Raw genomic sequence first — 26458 nt, 5'->3', positions numbered from 1 at the left:
GATCCCGTTAGTTGCCTCTTGCGACAAGCATAGGTTGCTGGGGACCCCATATTTTTACCTGGGCTCCCAACAGGTGTCTACCCGAAATTTATCTAGCACATTTTAAAAAATGATTATGTTATCTATGCAGGATAAATCAGCCCTCCTGGGTAATGCCTTATTATTGTAAGCCCTCCGCCTTGTACACCCGCCTCTCTTTCCTCGGTTTTACAATCGCAAGCATCGCCTGTGGGTGATACATAGCCAACTTTAGCCAATATATGAGTGATTTTTTCCTTTTGGGCTAACAGCGATTGCAGACCTGTATACAAGGGAGGTTTTCTTTCAGCCCAACCTTACACTAAGCATTGAGACAGTTTTGGAAAGGGATGATGGCTGGTTTGGCAATTTGTGTTGGATAGTCACTCATTTTGTTGTAACACCCTTGCCGTACACTGGAGTGAGTGAGGTTTCACGCTGCTTTTAGCAATATTCCAGCAATATCACGGCTTTGGACACCACAGATGGGCTTCACACATTGTACTTATGTCGGGAATCGAACCCGGGTCTTCGGCGTGACAAGTGAACGCTTTAACCACTAGGCTACGCGACTGCCCCCGCCGCACTCTGGATCCACATGCCACACACTAGCCACATCCCACATCCCTCACAGGATCCTATAGTGCTCCATGTGGATCAAGCTCGAGGTCTGCATTGATCAGCTTGTGACATGTAGCTATACCAAAACAAGGACATCAAATAAACTGGGACATCAATAGTAAAAAATTTATGCTATCAAATGTACGCTTTTAATCAGATAAACCAACAACAAAGCTTTGTAGTATCAAATATGCCAGCATGCCTGTCACTTTCATTGAAGTTTGTTCACCAAGCTGACAAAATGTTTTGCATATATGATGTTTAACTTGTTACCATACTGTTTGATTTGCAGGACACCAACATCACACCAGGACGCAACAGCTGGTCATGAGTACATGTATGTGAGCGGCATAAATATACCTTACACACAAAACATTGTCGGAGAAATGTAATGGTACTTGAAGGTTCTTGAGGATTCGGTATTTAAGCATCGAGAATACTTACAACTATGAGCATGAATTTATTTAAAAGAAAAACATCTTGCAACAATGTAATTTTATGTATTTATAATTTTTTTTTCAACAAAAGCATAATTATATTTTTCAAGAATTTTCGGGGACAATTTTTTTCCCCCCCATAAAACCCCACCAAAGATAATCAAATGGTCGGTCCCCTATAATTGTGTGCCATCGTATCCTAACAGCAGGGATTTATGCTCATGCTATCAAACATTGAATTGTCTCGCCCATACTTGTGTAATTCATTATCCCTACTGTATGAGTGAGTGAGTTTGGTTTTACACTGCTTCTAGCAATTCCAGCAATGTCACAGCGGGGGACACCAGAAATAGGCTTCACAGATTGTACACTTCGGGAATTCATACTGTATGAATGCGGCCTGTAAGTAATTGATAATGATACTACACAAAACCAGCTCGACTATGGATGGGATATTTGTCAGAGAGACTATGGTCCCTGCATGTTATATATAAAGGATTAGCAAGTGGCAAGAGTACCGTTATTGAGACTTAAGATAAGGACAGTGATATATGTCAAGTTGAAGACTGCCTGGTCTGTGTGACCTTTCTCCCAGTTCTATCTGCTCCCGGTGTGCCTTGTGCAGGATAGGCACCAAGCTCGCCAGCAAGGCAACAAGCTCGGCAGCAAGGTACCAAGCTCGGCAGCAAGGCACCAAGCTTGGCAGCAAGGCAACAAGCTCGGCAGCAAGGTACCAAGCTCGGCAGCAAGGCACCAAGCTTGGCAGCAGGGCACCAAGCTCGCCAGCAAGGCAACAAGCTCTGTAGCAAGGTACCAAGCTCGCCAGCAAGGCAACAAGCTCTGTAGCAAGGCAACAAGCTCGGCAGCAGGGCACCAAGTTCGGCAGCAAGGCACCAAGCTCGGCAGCAGGGCACCAAGCTCGGCAGCAAGGCACCAAGCTCGGCGGCAAGGCACCAAGCTCGGTGGCAAGGCACCAAGCTCGGTGGCAAGGCACCAAGCTCGGTAGCAAGGCATCGGCAGCAAGGCAACAAGCTCGGCAGCAAGACACCAAGCTCGGCAGCACCCTTGTATTACCTGAACTGAGTGTTTTCTATCATTTCATATCCCTCACATTAAAATTCATTGATATCTCTGCATCATAAGATATTCAGAAACAAATCTGAAAAAAAATACAGAGACATTAATTTTCTTTCTCTACAGAGCTATTCTAATAATTTGTACCCGTGAAGATCCGGGTCAGAATTGCTCTTCAACTCATGCTTTCTGTAAGAGGTGACAAATGAGATCAGGTGGTCCGGCTTGCTGACTTGGTCGATACATGCAGTCGTACTTCAATACAAACAAGAAACATTTATTCATGGACATAAAACAAATTCGTATTTCACTTTAAAAATAAATGCTTTATTCATTTTCTACACAGGATGATTCTGCTTTATATGTGGAGTGAGGAGACACATCATTCATCACATAACAAAACATTGCCAACTGGGAGACAACACCAAGTGAGATTCAGATTCAACAACTTATAAAACAAACAATACTCACTGGGAACAGCCATTCTACTCTGTTGGGAGACCCAGACCCTGTAAGTACCGTGGATAGGAATCAACCCAGGGCCCTCTTTCACACAGTATCTTCAGCCCATGACTATTACAAACAACTCAAACTAAGGTGACACGTTTATATATTTCACTTAACAGATTCGGCCAACCAGAGCCAAAATCTACAATAATGAAAAAAATAATATATTTATCATTATTTGCACCTCTCCATCATTAATGTAGAAAGATAATATGACTTTTAATAAGGAAAAGAAAGCCTTTTTAGAAGTTTATAAATATACATGTTACTGACAATATATGGAACATCCAGATATATTAGCATTTATCTTTTATCATTAAACCAACCCACTGAAACTTCATGACAAATAAACTAATCAAAACTGAGCTACTAATGTATATCTGTATTTCAACAGACTCCAAAAAGCCAAAATATGTACCATATTCGACATAATAAGCGCCCAGGGCGCTCTCAAAATTAGAAAAAGGGGGCTCTTATTAGAATATTATTTTGGTTTATCCAGAAATTAATGTCCCATAATTAAGGGTGCTTATAACACACGTATTACATTGATCAATTGTGATACAATGATCAATTGAAAGGGGTGCTAATTGGGATTGTTCACTAGCCAATTGTTTAGCGGGGCGCTTATTGCGTCGAATACGGTAACCACAAAATAAAACCATCATAGCCGAACATAGCTAATATGTAGTGCTTCTATAGCTTTTTAGAGAAGGACCTGGTAGGTAATTATTTTACATAAAATGGACAAAATATAATATGCATTTAATGAAAATCCCAAGCCTCCCTTGAAAATATAATGGTCGGTCTTTGATAATGGTAAAAAGAAGGCAGTTTTGATTATTGTAAACGACAATGGTAAACTAGTGTAAACATAGACCAACCACATATGCCTAATATCTCTTAATCAGCATGGCCTTGACCCTCTGCCAGTTCACTTCTCCAGAAGGCCCATGTTGATACACACTGCTCACGGAGATCATGCAACAAACGAACTGCACTTGACCATGCCATTATAATGTACGACTTGAACGTCACAATGATGCATTAATGAATACTATCTTGCTGAGTGAAATAGAATTTATGCAATGACACAAGCGAAGATGCAGAAATAAAGTATTTTCCATCATAAAGTATTTTCCATCATTTCTTTGGATCTGTGTTTGTAAATCCAAGAACAGGAACATAATATGGCAGACATAGTGGCACACATTTCAGTTCAGGAACACCTCCTTGTACAGTACAGTACAGCGAGGTCCTGTGTGGAGGAGCATAACATCTCAGTGTGAAGACATGGATGTAATCAGCTCTGGTCATGCCAAGCCAACACACATCATTGTACACACTTCCCCTGGACATAGAAAATAGAACTCTATTGGAAGTCGGTCCAAATATTCCCTGATTGCAAAATATACACACAAAAATCAAGTACGGTATAAAGTTCAAGAAGAAAGACAAAGTATAAGAATCAAAGACTAACATGAAATATGAAAGACATTACCACATAAAATTTACAATGACCAGCTTCTAAAATATAATTCTGCCTCCAGCCTTCAGCTAATATGCTTACAACTGAAAAAGCCTTCAGGGCCCATCTGCACTAAGCTAGATCAGCAATACAATGATCGTAACACCCATACTCTAACATAGACTTAAGATAATTGTAGTGCTAAAATCGCTTTGTGCAAGTGGGCCCAGGATTGTTTGTAAACTTTATCACATTATTTGAAATGACATGTACCCCTCACACATATTGATCTCAGCACTGAAATGTCATACACCAGTCAAAAAGAATATCGGTTAAGAATAAAGTAGTTGAGAGACTCCAATTTTAGGTAGAAGATGATGCTTTGGACACACAAGCGTCTTCAGGATTTAACTGTGCCTCTAATCACATCCTCAGTGTCAAAGCATACAATGCAACAAACTGTTGATGTTCTAAATAGTGAACTGACCCAAATATCAACAACCCATACTCAAAATGTACATTTTTACCAAACTTGAATACACTTTGTAAAATAGTAACATATAGAAGAAATATTATTCATCTGCCAATCAACCACCATGCTTAAACCAAAGAAATAAGGACTAGGACATTAATTTATCCAGGATAGGAGGACAAAACACTGGAAGACATGTGATTATATAATATGCTTCTCTACATGAGCATTCTGGAAGGATGGAGGGGAAGAAAGATGCTCACAGGAAACGTTCTCGGTTATACGCCTAATCTGCATGATCAGTCCAGGTAATTCAGCTACTGAATGTTATCTGGGTATTCTCCCATGACAAGCAAGGAGTTCTGGGGCCTATATTCAGTCCTGCCATTCTCCCACGACAAGCATGGAGTACTGGGGCCTATTCAGTCCTGCTATTCACCCATGACAAGCATGGAGTACTGGGGCCTATTCAGTCCTGCTATTATCCCATGACAAGCATGGAGTACTGGGGCCTACTCAGTCTTGCCATTCTCCCATGACAAGCAAGGAGTACTGGGGCCTATTCAGTCCTGCTATTCTCCCATGACAAGCATGGAGTACTGGGGCCTACTCAGTCTTGCCATTCTCCCATGACAAGCAAGGAGTACTGGGGCCTATTCAGTCCTGCCATTCTCCCATGACAAGCATGGAGTACTGGGGCCTACTCAGTCTTGCCATTCTCCCATGACAAGCATGGAGTACTGGGGCCTATTCAGTCCTGCTATTCTCCCATGACAAACATGGAGTACTGGGGCCTATTCAGTCCTGCTATTCACCCATGACAAGCAAGGAGTACTGGGGCCTATTCAGTCCTGCTATTCTCCCATGACAAGCATGGAGTACTGGGGCCTATTCAGTCCTGCTATTCTCCCATGACAAGCATGGAGTACTGGGACCTATTCAGTCCTGCTATTCTCCCATGACAAGCAAGGAGTACTGGGGCCTATTCAGTCCTGCTATTATCCCATGACAAGCATGGAGTACTGGGGCCTATTCAGTCCTGCTATTCTCCCATGACAAGCATGGAGTACTGGGACCTATTCAGTCCTGCTATTCTCCCATGACAAGCAAGGAGTACTGGGGCCTATTCAGTCCTGCTATTCTCCCATGACAAGCATGGAGTACTGGGACCTATTCAGTCCTGCTATTCTCCCATGACAAGCATGGAGTACTGGGGCCTATTCAGTCCTGCTATTCTCCCATGACAAGCAAGTAGTACTGGGTCCTATTCAGTCTTGCCATTCTCCCATGACAAGCAAGTAGTACTGGGTCCTATTCAGTCCTGCCATTCTCCCATGACAAACATGGGTCACTGGGGGCCTATTCTGCCCTTGTACACCCAAAGGTCCCAGACAATGTCTCCCTGCTTGTTTGGGATTTTGTATCTAGATTAGATTTTTTTCTTTATTTAAAACAGAGCCTAAGCAATGTCAAACTGTAGCAGCCAATATTCTCAAGTCAGTACACAAAAAAAACAATACAGAGTGACAGAGTTTAGGTAGCCAATTCATTCACTTTGTTGCTAGTTTAAGCCAGTAAGAGTAAATGGAGCTAACTTATAAAATAAAATATGTTTAAACCTGTTAAATGACAATGCGTAATGTACACTTTGTTACACAAAATGTAAATATTACCCATAAGGGTTGAAAGATTGTGTTATTACTTTCTCATAATTACACAGGTGAATATTAGTGCTTCTCAAAACTGACTGGTCAGTTAAAGCTATGTGACCCATAATGGGATGTCTTCAGATCTTTGTTTAGTGATAGGGAGAACTAAGATCTGATTTTAATGAGATTGGAATACTGCTGAAGACATTTCAAGGGTATGTGTTATCAAACCTACCTATTGATTTCGATAATATATAATGTTTGACTAGAATCAGTAAAGTGTTGTCACAGACATATACCACTCATATGATTTGCTCAGAAACTATGGTTTTCTAGCACCCTAAGTATGAGGAATTTATCAAAAACATAATATATATACAATAACAATAGAATGACAGGTTGATTGATCTAATTATAAGACCACTTTTTTTTTACCTACTTCATGGATCTGCTGACTCTAAATTTTGTGGAAAAGGAACAAAATAAATTAGGATTGCTCCATTATTATACTGCCAATAAGCTGAAACATAAGAGTCAAAATAAAATTTGTTGTTATTCCTGAAATTGAAAGGATGCATGGATGCACAACAGTATCCCAGTCAGGTTGTCATTGCTTCAAGCAACAGCTGTGTTGCAGGTACTCCTCCCATATTAAACCATATTTCTTTCAAATAATTGGATTTCTCACGTCAATCACTAAACCTTCGTGTTTAGTCATGTGGAAAGCATTCACAACTCACATAAAAAAGTCACTGATGCATTCCTGATCACAGCAGTCACATAAGAGCAGCCAAAGACAATGATGAACAAGATATTTCCTGGTGAAATCTTTTGTAATATCAAGACTTGACTACTGCAATGGCCTTTATATAGACTTTTTAAAATGTCCTCAGTAAACGTCAGTCTGTTAAAAATACAAGAGCCTGCATTGTATCCCAAAATGGCAAATATTACACCAACTTTGAAACATCTGAACTGGCTGCCACTTCAGGTGAGAATCGAGTACAAAATCCTCTCCCATTTATCAGTGCCATGGGGATACTGTACAGGAGTATTTCTCTGAACTCTTGGACAAATATACACCTTCAAGATCTCTCTGTTCTGACAAACGTCTGCTTAAAATCTCTGCAACCAGACTGAAATCAATTGGTCAGAGATCTTACAAGTTTTGGGCCACTACACTCTGGAAGCACCTGCCACTAGAACTGAAACTGTCAACCACCCTTCCATCTTTCAAGAGTGGACTGACAACACACATGTTACAGAAACTCTACAGCCTAACACTAATTGTGTTCTTCATATCATGCATCTGTTTAGTCAACTCTGTAATGCTAGGAGCATTCACTTGTGATTGGAATTTGATGCAGTACAAATGTACTTCTTATTTTTATGAAGAAGACTGAGTGAACATGCTGATTGATATTACAATAGCAGATATGAGTCTGTTGTGATATGCATAATTCAGTTGTTCTGTCATAGTCTTACTCCGTGAGTTGCTACAGTATTTCAGTTAGTTGATCAGGCGGTATGTGAGGACGAAGCCTGTCATTCAGATCTGACATGCAAGGGATGCAACTCTGCACAGTACAGTGCAGCACCTGAAATCATTTTGAAAAAATAAGTACCAGATATACTGAGATACTCAGCTGTATGCTTATTGGAATTCTTGTTGCTTAAATTATTTTGTCCAGCGTGACATACCATTCCAATTATCTCCCCTGACTGTCAGACTGATCACTACAGTCAGTACAAGTGCCACAGACCTACCACAGTCAAATTTGTTTGTAAGCATCCCATAGAAGACAAACATTAATTAATAATTAGATTTTCACAAGAAATAAACTCAGGGGACAGGAGAAATTCCAGTCTTCTTGAGACTGACTTTGTTATTCCATGACAAGCCACTGGTAGAGAGATGAACTGTGACATTCGTTGTCATGGTTAATAATATCAATTAAAGGATGAAAAGCCCATTGATCCCGGTCTACACTGCTTTCCCACTGGGCACAGATGATGAGGATGATCTATATGATGCATCGTGCATGTCGTCCATGAAACCAATACTCTGAACACATAAAAAAATGACATTGCATGTAAGCTAACAACATAACTATTTGAACAGCCACTAATTCTAGATGGCCAACAATAATACCAACAGGCACCTTTTATATCCCTCATGGTTAATCTCTTAGACTTGAGTGATGGAGTTGTGTTTTACGACACTTTTAGGCACGGTGAGGTGAAATAGAGTTAATCGTCGCATTCCAGATTGTTGCACTTATATATATATATATATAATATATTATTTCTTACTGTAATGTTGCTCCCTCATATATTATCCCTGAAAGTCAATGCATAATATTAACAAGTCAGCAACTGCACCTTTTTTTGCATTTATAATTTTTTTTAAATATTTCACAGCTTAGCAGATAACCTTTCCATTTACATTGGACTTTGAGAGTAAAGATCAGCAGTACATTGTGTATTTGATTCAATAAAAAAACTTGAAAATAAATTCCTTATTCGATCACAAAATATACCTTGAGTCATATCTTGCATTAAAAATATGGTAACCTCATGACATTTTTTGCTGTCTTTATTTTTATGATAAAATATCTGTTATCACTAACTATTCATCAAACATACAAGTGTTATTCATGGAAAAAGAAAGTAGCAATATTGTATATGGCTGCTCCTTGCCTGTCTTGTTCTCAACCCCTGCACACAATCTTAAACAATTTCTACAGAGTTTTAACAAAGTGTCTTATCAAACATCCATGGAAGATGAACATGGGACACTAAAACAACATCACTGAATCTGAATCCTATTAAATTGTAAATTTACTAAAATCTTTATATTCAACTTTATTGCAAAGCATCATCATTATAAATGAAAGATTTCTACTTCCTGGGAAAAAGCAAATAGCATCCCAGTAGGTCACAGTGTCATGGAAAACAGGTCACGATCTAAAGAATCAGAATCAAGAATTCAAATGACTACATTATCAAAGTATCTATGACACCAACAGTGCAAAGTGGGACTTTAACATGAATGTCTATGGTAAAATTTGTTTCTGTTGTTTAACGCCGCACTCAGCAATATTCCAATTACAGGATCGCGGTCTGTAAATAACTGAGTCTTAACCAGACAATCCAGTGACTGACAACATGAGCATTAAAAAGTCAGCAAGCCTGACCACCTCTAACAACAAGCATGGTCTCTAAAGTGACTTGGTGTGTGTGTGTGTGCATGCGTGCGTGCGTGTGTGTGTGACAGTTGGTGCTTATGAAGAGGAGGCAAATAATTGTAAAGCATTATGTTGCTTTTCTGCTGCATACATAGTCTGTCTTACAGACCCTGATACAAGTCCGCTAGCCCAACAATTTAAGGCTTTTTAGGGGAGATGTCCTTACATGTTATCATTATTCATGCTGGTAAACAATTTAGGTCTACTGCTGCATCCCTGCAGTGAGCTGCAGTGAGCTGCAGTACCTTGCTCTACTGGGATTGTGAGGGCTGTAACAACATGAGCAGGTTACAGCCGGGTTTGGAGGTCACACCACTTACTATTCCCACGGTGCACCTTCATTGCAGTCCATCGACATAGAGTCAGTGAACACATTAACAATATTTAACATGCATGTATATGTATAACACACCCAAAACAATAATGATCTTCATAACACCACATGACAACAATACATAAGTAACATAGAAACACTTGTTTATACAAATATATTCTGTAGTATCAGCAGCATAAAGGCCTGTGGGAGGCGGATGCTGGAGGAGACGGTCTCTGAATGATGGGTTGCTGACTAGTGTCATGTGAGTGAGTGAGTTGGGTTTAACGCCGCTTTTAACAGTATTCCAGTTATATCGCGGCGTATCAGCTTAATGTGGGAGAAAAGCCCGAAGTGATGCAGGACTCAGACGTTTACCACTTCGGTGAAACCCATGAGCACAGGGTATGGTGCTGAAAATTCTAGAAACACAATCGGGGCGAACCAGGATTTGAACCCACAATCATAGGTTTCTGGCGTGCCCAAGGGACACAACTCAGCACAGCGAATTGCGGTGCCTTAGACGACCGGGCCACCCGTGCCCCTGACTAGTGTCACCAGTAGAGTTAACTATTGATGGCGAAGTTAGGCATCAGTGTTAACTATTGACAATGTAGCTAGACATAGAGAATCTCACCCGAGTGTCTTTTGATATCAAATATATCAACACGAGCTGAAAAAGTTCTTCCAACTTTTTCAGCTTGTAGACAGTAATAAGCAGTGTCTTAAGTGTAAAATATTGCTAACAGCTTCAGTAGCAGGGACATTAGTGATGTCATTTGATTGTAATGTCATGGTAACCAATGACGTCACAATGGTCTGCAAAGCATTGTGATGCACTTTCATTGCAGCGATATCTACAATGTAGATATCGTTTGATCTAGCCCAAGCTATATCTCCTGTGGGAGCCAGTTTTAGGTGATAAATCAGTGTTAACTACTGATGGTGTAGTTAGACATCAGTGTTAGCTACTCATATATTAACTAGTTATTGATATATGGCCATGGACAGCTGTGACTTATTTATAATCTACAAACCTCTTTACAAACCTAACCATAACAGACACTGACCAATTATTATTTGTAGGTTTTGTGTGGCAGTGAGGCATGTTCTCTGGAAGGTTTCCATCCTAATAGGATTTGGAGTTTGGGAATTTTGTCACCAGTTTCCTACCTCGCCACAAACTGTGGACAAACTTACAGAGCCTCCCCTTCACCCTGTGTCACCACTTTCACTGCACTGTTAACGTCTTGGTCAATGACGTGCAGTAACTAGCTTTACTGTCCCAGTACTTCCTGTATTGATACAAATATGATGGTAAGATAGATCTAAAAATATGTATTGCTTTGAAATGTTTCAATATCATTTTATGAAATAATAAATTCACACAGTGTGGTATCACGAAATGGTATTATGCATTTGTTTTAGATACATCATGATCCTCAAATATGATAGCGCTCTGATGCACAATATCGCTTTTGAAAAACATAAAGATGCATAAAAGTACATCTGCTGCACGACAGCACTTCTGGTGACTTGATTCATAAGATGCATGAATACACCAGATGCACGACAGCACTTCTGGTGACTTGATTCATAAGATGCATGAATACACCCGATGCACGACAGCACTTCTGGTGGCTTGAATCATAGGATGCATGAATACACCCGATGCACGACAGCACTTCTGGTGGCTTGATTCATAAGATGCATGAATACACCCGATGCACGACAGCACTTCTGGTGGCTTGATTCATAAGATGCATGAATACACCTGGTGCATGACAGCACTTCTGGTGACTTGATTCATAAGATGCATGAATACACCCGATGCACGACAGCACTTCTGGTGGCTTGATTCATAAGATGCATGAATACACCCGATGCACGACAGCACTTCTGGTGGCTTGAATCATAAGATGCATGAATACACCCGATGCACGACAGCACTTCTGGTGACTTGATTCATAAGATGCATGAATACACCTGGTGCATGACAGCACTTCTGGTGACTTGATTCATAAGATGCATGAATACACCCGATGCACGACAGCACTTCTGGTGGCTTGAATCATAGGATGCATGAATACACCCGATGCACGACAGCACTTCTGGTGACTTGATTCATAAGATGCATGAATACACCTGGTGCATGACAGCACTTCTGGTGACTTGATTCATAAGATGCATGAATACACCTGGTGCATGACAGTACTTCAGATGAATATGAATGCTTACGATGCATGAATTGCATGAATACACCCGATCCATGTTTACCTGGCAGCATATTAACTCACAACAGCTCCATTTACACACATGGTTTAAGTTCCGATTATCCCTCCATTATACAAATAACCAGACATTATACACCAGCACAAATATCACTTTACCGATATCCCCATTGGTCAAATAATTCCATATATGTACATTTCATTCAAATACAAAAAACATATTTCTGCTTCCATGCAGAATGTTAGCAGTATATCAAGCCGTAAGTACAGTGAAGCATCGTAATGTGAGCTACATGATGTATCGCTGGACAAGGACATAAACATTTACTTATCATGCTGACACACCAAGTTTGCTGCATGTTTGTAATGGGATACACAAGATATATTTCCTATTTAGTGATGTAGGTCTGACAGCCCCCAGCAGCAACCTATGGACAACGTTCAAGTTGAAAAATAATGTAGTCAAACACCTTTGTGTCTATTTTGAAGGGACCTACGTAAATACTTCAAGTTATCCAAGCTTCAACACAACTGAAAATGTTGAATAAAGAAGGAATATGCTGGGACCAAGCATTTACTTCAAGAAAACCAATTAGTCTGACACATCAAAGTTTGACACAAGGGTGTTTGACTATTAGTTTATGACTACACTAAAAAACATAAAAACAAAGCACAGTCTTAAAGATAATAGAAGTCCTGTATGTTATATTGTTTGTACCCAAAAGAAACCATATCATTTGACAATGTAACATCTTTTTTTAATATTTGGTTCCCTTATTATTTCCCTTATTATATATTCTTAATAATCATAAAAGTACATATATAATAATGATAATGTGTACTTATATTGTGCCAGACACAAGGTGCATGCTCAAAGCACTAACATTACCCCGGTCTATCAATCAGTGTGCACTTGTTTAGCATTCTCAGCTCCCTGGGAAGTACACAACCCAAGCTGCCTGTGAGGCACTATTTCTTTCTTCGTCAACAGTTGACACACTCTGTTAGTACAAAGACAAAAGGATTGTAATAGATTTTGTATCGTGACCCATAATGGATACAAGATATACTCACCACCAAAAGAAACATGAATGCCATACATGTTGGTTAATATATGAAGATTTACTCATATTCAAGAGATATTAGATTGTTTCGATGCACAAACAAACATGCTGGTATGTTGTGTGAACCGATGCTCATGAACGCTTCACATGTGATGTCATACATCCATGACTCAAGATACACCATTTGTCTTGCGCACCATTAGTGTGTAAAAGTTGGAAATCATGTGCAGCATATCGTGATAAGAAAATAGAACTCTGTGGGAACACTAGACTGATTGTTAGTTTTGTCATTAAGTGGTACACATTGGAAACATCTCTTCTTAGTGTACCTACGTCTCTATATGTTTCTATGGTTCACGTTTCTTTTGGTAGTGAGTATATATCCTAAAATGCCTGTGTATTGTTAAACCACTACAAAGTATACCAATGGACTTCAGGTCAGCTGTGGATGATGTGTTGCCTCTCACTCATCTGTAGAGCTCGGACGTCCGACTTAGATATGATGACTTTTTGTATAAAGAAACAGGCAAGGAGTCCCATGATGCCAGCACACACCATGTAGGCATAGACAGTGCCGGTCATGTGGACGATATAGCCCATGGCGGTGGCCAGCACGACCTGGGACAGGAAGTAGGCGGAGTCTAACACAGCCATGTCAGTAGCTATTCCTCGTGTTGACAAAGATTGATCGCCACTGGACATTACATCAAAGAAATAAATCTGAAACATGAATGCGTAGCCATGAAAAAAATAATCAAATTTTGTATGTAGAATGTTAATAAATGGTTAACATTAATCTGATCACCTCGACATACTTATCATGTGTTAATATGAATCAATTGATCTGGATTTCATGAAGAAATATTTCAGCTTAAAATATTTACAAATAAGATATTATCTATGAGAGTGATGAGCAGGTACCAGAAATATAGGGCAACGATGCCACATTGTGAAAAATGTAACTTCTGTTTTATCTGGGGTCATTAACAAGAGTGCCCTGGCCCTGGGGCAAGTATAGGATCATAATATGAGATTTTCACCCATAAAATATACCACACCTTGATTTTATCAACAATAATGGCAATCCCAAACTAGATTCTGAATATTGCAAAATGGCTTGTGTCTATTTAAAGACTAAATATTTCTGTCTTTATTTTCGAAATCAGACAGTAAAAAAGGATCTTACCTCTTTTTCGATGTGATATTTTGACACTAATATAAAAGGAATAGTTGTAACTGTGGCATATGCAAATCCCGTCAAGGCAGCCATGATATTCACAATATACACATTCCTGAAGAGCACCATCCCCATCATGGCGAAACAAAAAGATATCATTCCAACCAGATAAGTCAACTGACATCCATATTTGTCCACCAATCTTTCGATGAAAAATGCATATGATGCTGATGTTATACAATGTAGCAACAGCCCCCAACTGCCCATTCGCACTCCTTCATCGTAAAGGTTCTCACTAGGGGAGCCATCGGGAGCATTCGGGTTACCATTGTAGACTGCTTGCCCCACAAAGTCGGTAAAATACAGGTTGAAGCCCATCAGAGCTGTCCAAGAACAGAAATGGGCTAGTGTGAGGTATCTTAGAACAATGGGAACGTCAAATACCTGCTGCAGTTGTTGTGGCAACAAAGAAAATATCCCACAGGAAATCAGTCGAAAACAGTCACAAATGCTTGACAAGAAGCGACCGCGAGTAAAGAAACCGAAAATCACAGAACGCAGTTTTGATCTGGTGTGTGCTGCTCTGCTCCTCCACTCAGAGCGCAGTGGACTAGAAGTCTGTAAGTTGGCCTTATGATTTGATAAAATACTTAATGGGACATCTTCTGAGGAAGAACTACTGTAGCCAGATTCTTGTGCTTTTGAATTCCCCAGACTTCCTTCTTTGTCTTGCAATAAGTTTTGTCGACCCAGTGATGCTAAAGGCCTCTCCTCAGCTACTATGAGGGTGGCAGCTAATAATATTGTGAACACAACGATCAGTATTGAGAATATTGAGGCTTCCTGAGAGCCAAAGTAGACCCCAAGGGAATTAGATTTCCAATCTATTGCTGTGAGTAGGTAACCGAAAACACCTCCTAGTGATACCATAGTGGAGTAGATGGAGAAAACACGTCCATGTTGCCCTGTATCCATGGAAGCATCGTTGAGGAGGGCCTCGCAGGGGGTCAGGCAGGCCTGGCTGGTGAAGTCCAACAGCACTGAGCCCAGAGTCAAACACCACATCCCCAACACCTTACTCAAATGACTGTAGCCAAATATCACTGTCATGAAGTACTCCCCAAAAGGAATCATATATAGCGAGACAAGTAAGAGCATTGACAAGGCAAAGATGAAAGGGCGACGTCGACCATAAAAACTGTGGCAGCGATCAGACGCTCTGCCCAGGACGGGCACAATTAAAAATCCTAGGAGAGGACCAAGACCTAAGATGAAGCTCATGGTCTCTTCGGAGTAGCCCACCTTGAGTAGCATCGGTGGGATGTATGTGAAGCCAGCACATGCACAGATCTCTACTCCACACACCACTGCATTCAGCAGCAGGATCTGTGTGAGGGTGAGAGAAGCAGTTCTCAGACCGGACCCTGGAGAGGGGATGTCGATGGTCTCCATCATGTTGACGTCTGTTCAGTAGATACACGTCTGCTTCTCAAAGCTTTGGAAGCAACTGTTTCATAAAGTTGTGTACATGTTGTTCATATTGAGGGAAATGTTTGATATGATGCATTTTGTCAGTGAGGTTTCCACAAAGAAAAATATTTCCTTTTTTTCAGTGTCACAGTAATTACATTAACGAATGAAAGTCCTCATCTTGTGGTTGAACAGTTGTGTTGGTTGCCTGTTTGCCTTGAGATGACTTGTCATTGACTTGTTGCATGTGGCTCAGTTAAGAGAGGTAGGTGTTAAGGTTTGGTCCATGATGTGTCATTTCCATGTCATTTCAGCTTCAGCATCTGGAAAGAGAAGATAACCTTAAAGATACACAGAAACTTAGGGCTGAAACAAGTCCCAGTTAACTACCTCTGCACTTGACCCCCTGTTACCCCACCCTACCTTGGTACCCACTATTGGTCTCAAGAGTTAGGTACAACATGTCTGATTGAGAATTGCTTTACCAGAGCCCTGGCAAGAAGTTTTCAAATATACATATAAAACAATCTGATCAGGCATACACTGAGGTTCACAGAAGCTTTATCTCTATTCAAACATATAAAAGTCATAAGGAATGAGAGAATAGTCAGAGAGAAATGCAAACATTAGTGACATGTAGTGTAACCATGGAGTTCTATTGAATTTTTGTCATCAAACAATATATCACATGACTAACCACCGGTCCGGGTAGTCCTGTGAGTACCCAGGTCCTACTCAGTACCCACCCGACCAAAGTACCTGAGTTAGCGATCTCAGCCCTACAGGAAATAGTCTTGCTACAGTTTGTTACATTATTAACCACATGTAGACTGAGAATAAAGTGCTCCTAAAGAAACATCTCCCTTGACACATGAAGCAGGCTCCACGTTGTAGTGTGTGAGTGAGTGACTACAGCCCTATAGCTGCTGTATTTAGACTGCTTCCCGTAAAAGTTTAGGTTTAAATGTAAGCTATATTTCCACTGTTTATTCAATAGAAATGTCACTTGTGTAATGTAATTCTCCATAATTTGGAAAAACAAAACCCAGAAAACTTTCAGATGTGCTGCCCATGCACCCTGTGTATAGGCAGAGTTCCTGACAAGCTACATAGCTGCTTAAAGTATATTCCAAATCATCACCATTACCCAATCAAGTTTGACTTGCTTGTTGACTTGTGTGTATTGATCAGCTTGCCAGGGTTACAAACTGGAACTAGTCCTATAGTCCTTGCCAAACTGCCCAATAGTTAAGATATCATAAGGCAAGTAAGGGTTTTGCTATACCGGTTATATTATATTATAAGAACTAGTGGACCCAAAATGTTAGTTTCTACTGCTGCTTGCATGCATATCCCAACACTTATTTACTGATCAAATGAATGAAGGCAACGCATGACTACTGCAGACAATAATGTATACATATATATATATATATATATATCTATGGACACACATACACAAAAACTTGCGCTTGTCAAAACACCTTTAGACCTTTAGGCACACAGCGGATCTTCAGGTGTAGTGCAAACTTTAACATAGAGATATACACACAACAGCAGTCATAATGCCTATAACAGTTAGAGACAACAGAGGGAGACTACGATGTTCTCACAGGCGATTCCAGCATTATTTTTGTGACGTCTTAATGCTTTTGACGCCATAGTTAGGGACAACAGTGGGAGGTGTAAATACATTCATCAGTGCACAAATATACATTGAACTACATTGGGAAGTTTTGAAAATTATACTTTTGAATTAAGTTTAGTTTTCAAAAGCCTATTGACCATCTGTTCGTTTTTTCATTCGCAAATGTTTGTCATTGTTAAACATTCCTAAAACAGAATGACAGTGAACTGATCCTTCCCGCATTCAGTTTTACAACATACATTAGAATGTCGAGTTTGCTGCCTGTGTACAGTGATTGGGTCTTTTAGTTGCATGCCAGTTTCCCCAACCATTACCCTCACCACATCCACCAGATGTTACAACATATATATCTGTGGCAATTCCTGTTGTTTTTTACATTAAATAGTTTATCTTTGTAAATAAATGTATCTATCTGGTTTAAATATCAGATATAGCCTTGTTGTGAGTTTATGGAACATGTGCCACACTTTAGGTAGAGGAAGTCACCTGCAGCAGAATCTAAAACAGGATGTCCGCTCATTTTAAAATAATACACAATACACTAGACTCAAGGTAGCTAAATATATTGATGCCTGCAGAAAAACATAAATACCCAATGACCATTATTACATGTGTGTAAATACTGACATCAAGCTTCAGTGACACTCTCTAGAATACATTCCAAACTCAAAAACTTACTCATTCATTTGTACTAACAAAACAATAACAGTAAATTTGAAAATACTCTTGTCACATACAGAATAAATTTAGCAGAATGTAAATTTTGTATATTTTAACTCTTATATTTTAAACTAAGGTAAATAATTGAGTTAAATACGGTAGTAGCTCCTTTAAGAAAATCCTGGCTTCAATGTTCCTCTTCTCTGGCTACTGCTGCATCTCCTCTCTGCATGACCATCACATCACATCACAGCACTGCACTGATTGGGGGAAGTGGATTTACACTTAGTATTTAGAATTTAGTATCTATATTTAACATAAGGAGGCTAGGAATTATATCTTAGTCTTGTTCTATGAATAGTATTGATAAACATGTATTGGTTTATATTACTCTGTAAAGACAGAGAGAAAGCATTTGTGTGTGTGAATTTGCGTATAATATACATTTTACTTAATACCCTTTAATTGTGTCATTTTATTATTAGGTATGAGATGCACATATAAATCATTACTGTTGGTTTCACCGTGATGAGCCTGCGTCCTGAGACAAGGTTGGTATTGTGTGCTAATATTTGTATGTATACATTATTATATTTTGATGTGTATTCTATCATATAAATGAGATTTGTAGCTGTAATGATATATTGCTGGTTTTTCTGATAATATTTGATTAATTTCATGCTCATGGTATACAGTAAATGTAATAATATGTTTGTTTAATTACATATTCTTGTAATTTGTTTATCATTAATTCAACCTTATGTTTAAGGGTATTATCCTCATCCATGTTGTGTTGGGATATCCATATCCCCGATAGAACAGACAAAATAAACCCCATGAACCCCATACAAGTATTCGTCGTCATTCCATAGACGGGATGCTGCTGTTTCATCAACACAAATCATTACATAGTATCAGTGATCATACTAAGACTAAACAATGTGACTTTGACGATATACTTGCAGTATTATTAAAACTATTTGACCATGTATGCTCCTAAAACGGAAGTAGATTATCAACATGCCACATGCATACTGAATTATTTATTTGAGCTTTTGTGGATATATCTGAGGATCAGCAACTGATGTTACGGTCAAGACAAAGGGGTGTGATTCATGTAACTGCAATGCTCACGCTGATTTTGTTTTTTCACTATAACAATCGTGTCCCACGCAATAAGTCTACACAGATATCACTGATCAGCCATGATGATCCTCCACAACAGGTTCGGGAAAATGAGAGTGACAAAATGTGTTTCAAAATATCATTCATACGTTGCTGATGCATGATGTATATATTTGACAAAATACTAAATAAATATTTTCAGGAGTGAGATATTCTAAGGATTTGGGATTTTATACTACATTTATAGATTTTAGCATGATTTTAGAACAATTTCACAAAACATTTATCAATTTATTCCATAAATGAAAGTACCACTGTGGTTACGTTTTGATGATAGATCTGTTAACGCTTAGTTATTTACAGTTGTTTACAGGTTTCACAGTTTCAGCTATCTTTAAATATGTTTTGTGTTTTCCACAATGATTATTTGCATAGAGACTGATAAAATATTTATCACAATGTCAGCACAGTGGAACTGATCAATAATTACCTTTCATTTCATATCAGTTATGTGAATAAGTAACTGTTTCATGTCATTACTTATTTTTTGTATTCCATGAATGATGAATAGATAACATCAATAACATATATACATTCAAAACTCTTATTGACATTCCTGTGTATTTAGTGGTTTGTTTCCAAACAAAACAATGCTTAAATAGACAAAAAGGCTGTTTTTAGTTCTATCAGCCTTGGATGTGACATTTTTTATCTGTTGATGGGCTTTAGAATATTCAGTCAGTATATACAGAGACCATCAAATTTATTTTAAGATCTCTGGTATATATAGGTCCTTATAGTGTTCCCCAAGTCTCATTCTTGAGACTGGGTGGCATGTAAAGAAATGTCCCAGTAAACACAATCTCATTAAAATCAGATCTAAGTTCTCGCTGCCGCTAAACAAAGATCTGAGGACATCCCATTATGGGTCACGTCTACTTTAAGGACAATAGATGAGCCGTAAACTGACTTGGTTATGTAAAAAGTACTTGTTTTAAAATGTATAAAGGAATCCAACAGAAACGAAATCCAGTTGAAATGTTGTGATTTTGTACCAAGAATTTCTAATGATTTTGTACTCAGAATAATTTTGCATTAGTTGTAAAACATGTAAATTAATTTTAATATCATACTTATTAATTTCCTATGACTTTTCTGCCCAAACAATAGAATTAAGTTTCAACCAATTTCACTGGTTCTCAGAAAAAGACATCTTTATATTCTAAATTGTCCTTTTATTAGGTCACATAAATATGTTATACGAGGGGATATAAAAAAATTTGAGCCTCAGACAGAAAAAGTAAAAGAATTGGATTGTTACTACTTTATTTTTCAACATAGTCCCCTCCCAACTCCACACACTTGTTCCACCTACTTTGCCAGTCACTGATGCCCGATCGGAAGAAGTCAACATTCTGGTCCCCTAACCAACCCTCAACAGAAGCAGTTAGCTCATCGGCATCTTCAAATCTCTGGCCCCGGAGGTGTTTTTTCAGGCTGGGACACAGGTGGAAGTCACTGGGGGCTAGGTCTGGAGAATAGAATGGGTGAGGGAGGAGTTCGTAGCCACATTCTTGCACAGCTGTAATTTCAACGGATTTTTCCACGGTGTTTCACCTTGATGGATTGACGCACCTGCTTCAATAACTTGGCGTAATACTCCCCATTCATTGTGGTGCCATGGGGCAGGTAGTCGATGTGAATCACTCCTTTGCTGTCCCATAACCTTCTTGGTGATCTGATGGCTTTGAACTTCTTTGTCTTTGGAGAAGTGGCGTGTTTCCATTCCATCGACTCCTGTTTGCTCTCCGGATCATAATGATAAACCCAGGTTTCAACACTGGTTACAATCCTAAAATGAAAATCATCTGGGTTGGCGTTGTACCGAGTTAGCAAGGCTCCACTGATGGTGACCCTTGATAGCTTCATGTCATCTGTAAGCATTCTCGGGACCCATCTGGCACACACTTTGGACATGTGGAGTTTGCCATGAATTATATTATGAATGGATCCATATGATAGGCCTGTTGTTTCTTCTAGCTCATGGAGAGTAGTACGGCGGTTTTCCATCACTAGTTTGTGTACAGTGACAATGTTTTCAGGGCTGGTACTGGTTGATGGCCGTCCGTAGCGGGCATCATCTTCTATGCTCTCTCTGCCACGCTGAAATTCCTTCACCCACCGTTTGATAGTTGCAGACGATGGGGCAGACTCTCCATAAACTGCAGTCAATCGCTCTTCCACCTGTTTGGCAGATTGACCCTCTAGGACAAGGAACTTTATCACCGCTCTGTACTGAGACTTGTCCATTTTTCCAAATCATTAGGGGTAGGTCTCTTCCACGAAGTGTTGTGACAAAATAATTGCAGCCAGCAATATGTTTCTACATAGCATCAGTAGCTATGACGTTCATGTACATCAGGTGTAGCACATTGTACCATTCGACCAGGAATACTGTGTGAGGCTCAAAACTTTTTGATATCCCCTCGTATATCTCTCCTTGCCGCAGTCGTCAGAAAATAATTCGAAAATCATGGTGTGTGGAATGCATTATGATTACAGAATTAGACTTCAAAATTTAATGTTAGGCACCAGCAGCAATCATGGAAAAACATACAAACATTATAATTACTGCAAGCCACTCGACGGGAAGTGGCTCAAGTCAACAACAGCCGTTACTGGTGTTTCAAGAAATTTAACCCATACCTTAAAAACTTGCAGAATTTATTTTTTAGAAAGCTGAGCATTTATGCACACTATACATAATATAAATGATAAGCTAAGCATTCTTGGTAAATAGATATTGCGAGTTTCGTTTGGGTGTCCTCATGCTGTTTGCCTGTCAAATTGGTTTGACACTAGATCCGCGGCTAGTGGAATGGGTTGGACAATAGCATTGAGAGCTTTAAACCAGGGAGATCCCAGCGACATTCACAACTATGGTGGGACAATAAGATGTCAGTCTGTTCAGCGAGGTGCAGTGGAGAAATTGTCTGCTGCAGCTGCCAGCTGTTGGTGATGGACATTCTATCTGACAGTTGGATGCTATTGGATGTTTTATTAGTACTGGATTTATTGCACTTCTCTTCCAGAAACAGGAGCTTTTCAATAAGAGTATTGTTGACACAACGAGCAGCTGCTGGACTGATTACCATACACTACATTTCAGCAACTTCTGTTCCACTGTGGCCATGCATGTCGACTCTTGAAGACGTTGAGAGGATTCAATGTTTTCTGTTAACTTCATTTCATGGATTAGTATGATACAACAAAGCATGATTACTGTCTGTAGTGTGATGGTATTGTATACCTAGTCATTGTCTGTAGTGTGATGGTATTGTACACCCAGTCATTGTCTGTAGTGTGATGGAATTGTATACCCAGTCACTGCCACATCAGGGTACTGTCTGTAGTGTGATGGTATTGTATACCCAGTCATTGTCTGTAGTGTGATGGTATTGAAAACCCAGTCACTGCCACAACAGGGTATTACTGTCTGTAGTGTGATGGTATTGCATACCCAGTCACTGCCACAACAGGGTACTGTCTGTAGTGTGATGGTATTGCATACCCAGTCACTGCCACAACAGGGTACTGTCTGTAGTGTGATGGTATTGCATACCCAGTCACTGCCACAACAGGGTACTGTCTGTAGTGTGATGGTATTGCATACCCAGTCACTGCCACAACAGGGTACTGTCTGTAGTGTGATGGTATTGCATACCCAGTCACTGCCACAACAGGGTACTGTCTGTAGTGTGATGGTATTGCATACCCAGTCACTGCCACAAACAGGGTACTGTCTGTAGTGTGATGGTATTGCATACCCAGTCACTGCCACAACAGGGTACTGTCTGTAGTATGATGGTATTGCATACCCAGTCACTGCCACAAACAGGGTACTGTCTGTAGTGTGATGGTATTGCATACCCAGTCACTGCCACAACAGGGTACTGTCTGTAGTGTGATGGTATTGCATACCCAGTCACTGCCACAACAGGGTACTGTCTGTAGTGTGATGGTATTGCATACCCAGTCACTGCCACAAACAGGGTACTGTCTGTAGTGTGATGGTATTGCATACCCAGTCACTGCCACAAACAGGGTACTGTCTGTAGTGTGATGGTATTGCATACCCAGTCGCTGCCACAACAGGGTACTGTCTGTAGTGTGATGGTATTGCATACCCAGTCGCTGCCACAACAGGGTACTGTCTGTAGTGTGATGGTATTGCATACCTAGTCACTGACACAAACAGGGTACTGTCTGTAGTGTGATGGTATTGCATACCAAGTCACTGCCACAACAGGGTACTGTCTGTAGTGTGATGGTATTGTATACCAAGTCACTGTCACAACAGGGTACTGTCTGTAGTGTGATGGTATTGCATACCCAGTCACTGCCACAACAGGGTACTGTCTGTAGTGTGATGGTATTGCATACCCAGTCACTGCCACAACAGGGTACTGTCTGTAGTGTGATGGTATTGTATACCCAGTCACTGCCACAACAGGGTACTGTCTGTAGTGTGATGGTATTGCATACCCAGTCACTGCCACAACAGGGTACTGTCTGTAGTGAGATGGTATTGCATACACAGTGACTGCCACAACAGGGTACTGTCTGTAGTGTGATGGTATTGTATACCCAGTCACTGCCACAACAGGGTACTGTCTGTAGTGTGATGGTATTGCATACCCAGTCACTGCCACAACAGGGTACTGTCTGTAGTGTGATGGTATTGCATACCCAGTCACTGCCACAACAGGGTACTGTCTGTAGTGTGATGGTATTGCATACCCAGTCACTGCCACAACAGGGTACTGTCTGTAGTGTGATGGTATTGCATACCCAGTCACTGCCACAACAGGGTACTGTCTGTAGTGTGATGGTACTGATGGGGAGTGGACGGTGGATGTAGACAGTGGATGGGGACAAACAACAAGTCCTTATGGGGAGTGGAGGATGGATGTAGACAAACAACCAGTCCAGATGGGGAGTGGACGGTGGATGTAGACAAACAACCAGTCCAGATGGGGAGTGGACGGTGGATGTAGACAGTGGATGGGGACAAACAACAAGTCCTTATGGGGAGTGGAGGATGGATGTAGACAAACAACAAGTCCTGATGGGGAGTGGACGGAGGATGTAGGCAAACAACCAGTCCTGATGGGGAGAGGACGGTGGATGTAGACAAACAACAAGTCCTGATGGGGAGTGGACGGTGGATGTAGACAGTGGATGGGGACAAACAACAAGTCCTTATGGGGAGTGGAGGATGGATGTAGACAAACAACAAGTCCTGATGGGGAGTGGACGGAGGATGTAGACAAACAACAAGTCCTGATGGGGAGTGGACGGAGGATGTAGACAAACAACAAGTCCTGATGGGGAGAGGACGGTGGATGTAGACAAACAGCAAGTCCTGATGGGGAGTGGAGGATGGATGTAGACAAACAACAAGTCCTGATGGGGAGTGGAGGATGGATGTAGACAAACAACAAGTCCTGATGGGGAGTGGAGGATGGATGTAGACAAACAACAAGTCCTGATGGGGAGTGGAGGATGGATGTAGACAAACAACAAGTCCTGATGGGGAGAGGACGGTGGATGTAGACAAACAATAAGTCCTGATGGGGAGTGGAGGATGGATGTAGACAAACAACAAGTCCTGATGGGGAGTGGAGGATGGATGTAGACAAACAACAAGTCCTGATGGGGACTGGAGGATGGATGTAGACAAACAACAAGTCCTGATGGAGAGTGGAGGATGGATGTAGACAAACAACAAGTCCTGATGGGGAGTGGAGGATGGATGTAGACAAACAACAAGTCCTGATGGGGAGAGGACGGTGGATGTAGACAAACAATAAGTCCTGATGGGGACTGGAGGATGGATGTAGACAAACAACAAGTCCTGATGGGGAGTGGAGGATGGATGTAGACAAACAACAAGTCCTGATGGGGAGTGGACGGAGGATGTAGACAGTGGATGGGGACAAACAACAAGTCCTGATGGGGAGTGGACGGAGGATGTAGACAAACAACAAGTCCTGATGGGGAGAGGACGGTGGATGTAGACAAACAACAAGTCCTGATGGGGAGTGGAGGATGGATGTAGACAAACAACCAGTCCAGATACCATGCTCAAGTGAATGTGGAAACACCTGTGTATGTTTTACACTGATGTAAACTATGTTATCGTGACAAATCAGAATTACAATGTTAAGTATTAGAATGATGTTAAGCAGCCTTCACTATCTCAACATAACAAAGAGTTGAAATAGAGTACATACAGAGACTGTTGATGGAGTTCCCTGCAATCCAGTACATACACACACACGTCTTCACCACGGCACTGTCAGCACTGACAGACACTGTCTGATTCACCGAGACATAGCGTGGCAAACATAACACTCACACTGCATGTCAATAATCAATCCTATGACAGTGTAACAGCTTTGTCCACCAAATCAATAATGTATACTTGTCGATATTTGAGTTCTAAGTAGTTACTCGAAAAAAACTAAAATAAAATGAAATCTTCTATCAATAATACGCTCATGATACATCATATTTTCAGTGTTCATACAAGATGATAAAAACGAGCGACAAAGAGTTTCATATAAAAGTGGGTTTTTTAAAAATAAATTGGTGTCATTATAAAAGGGAGATACAAAAAACTTGGTGATCCTTATGTGGCAGGCTCAATTAATAAGGTTATATGACCTTGAGACACCAAAAATCATTCATACATAAGGTTCGTTGATAATGTATTGTATGTTGTAAACAGTGATGATTTCTAGTTCATTATGATTAGAAATTGGACGTATTGTGTACGACATTTCTGATTTATTTGATTAGAAATATACTGTACTGTGTATATTTTTATAGTTGTAGATGATATTCAGTGAGCTATTGATCATCTCTGTAATACTCAACTTACGTATTAAAATATATTATTTACTAAATATCCTATGTTATAACCTATCAGAACAGTAATGGCAAGTAAATGTGAATAAATGTGTGCATGTTCGATAAGGGTGATACCCGATATGAAGAACCGGGGTAGAATAGGTCAAACAACTCATGTTTGCTGTAAAAGGTGACTATGCCTGTCGCTAGAGGCGACTAACGTGATCGGGTGGTCAGGCTCGCTGACTTGGTTGATGCATGTCATTGTGTCCCAATCGCGTAGATCGATCCTCATGATGTCAATCACTGGATTGTCTGGTCCAGACACAATTATGAACAGACAGCCATCATATTGCTGGAA

At 40.2% G+C, this 26458-nt stretch overlaps 2 protein-coding genes across 6 annotated transcripts in view; both read right to left on the bottom strand.

The window, feature by feature from the left end:
• Positions 1 to 12896: 12896 nt before the first annotated feature.
• The window catches only part of LOC139462566 (solute carrier family 45 member 3-like), a 47979-nt gene continuing 34417 nt past the window's right edge, over positions 12897 to 26458 (bottom strand). For 4 of the 5 annotated variants that reach the window (XM_071244391.1, XM_071244395.1, XM_071244393.1 and 1 more), the window contains exons 2-3: positions 14289 to 16072; positions 12897 to 13822 (exon numbers count right to left, since the gene is read on the bottom strand). In XM_071244391.1, the coding sequence (XP_071100492.1) occupies positions 13541 to 13822; positions 14289 to 15734 (1728 nt within the window). In that variant the 5' untranslated portion in view covers positions 15735 to 16072 and the 3' untranslated portion in view covers positions 12897 to 13540. Of the gene's footprint in view, positions 13823 to 14288; positions 16073 to 25478; positions 25546 to 26458 lie in introns of those variants that run through there. The other variant, XM_071244392.1, reaches the window with a different exon arrangement.
• On the bottom strand, positions 20773 to 21492 carry LOC139461673 (histone-lysine N-methyltransferase SETMAR-like). The gene has a single exon (XM_071243131.1). The coding sequence runs from the start codon at positions 21490 to 21492 to the stop codon at positions 20773 to 20775; it is 720 nt and encodes a 239-aa protein (XP_071099232.1).

Source organism: Haliotis cracherodii, unplaced genomic scaffold (assembly GCF_022045235.1).
Source record: "Haliotis cracherodii isolate W230 unplaced genomic scaffold, xgHalCrac1.p SCAF_15, whole genome shotgun sequence".
In the NCBI taxonomy this organism is placed as follows: domain Eukaryota; kingdom Metazoa; phylum Mollusca; class Gastropoda; order Lepetellida; family Haliotidae; genus Haliotis; species Haliotis cracherodii.
Note: the sequence above shows the minus strand (reverse complement) of the source record. Positions and strands in the feature narration are given on the sequence as shown.

Excerpts from the sequence above, each read along its gene's own strand:
- LOC139461673 (XM_071243131.1), bottom strand. The coding sequence starts at position 21,492 with ATGGACAAGTCTCAGTACAGAGCGGTGATAAAGTTCCTTGTCCTAGAG.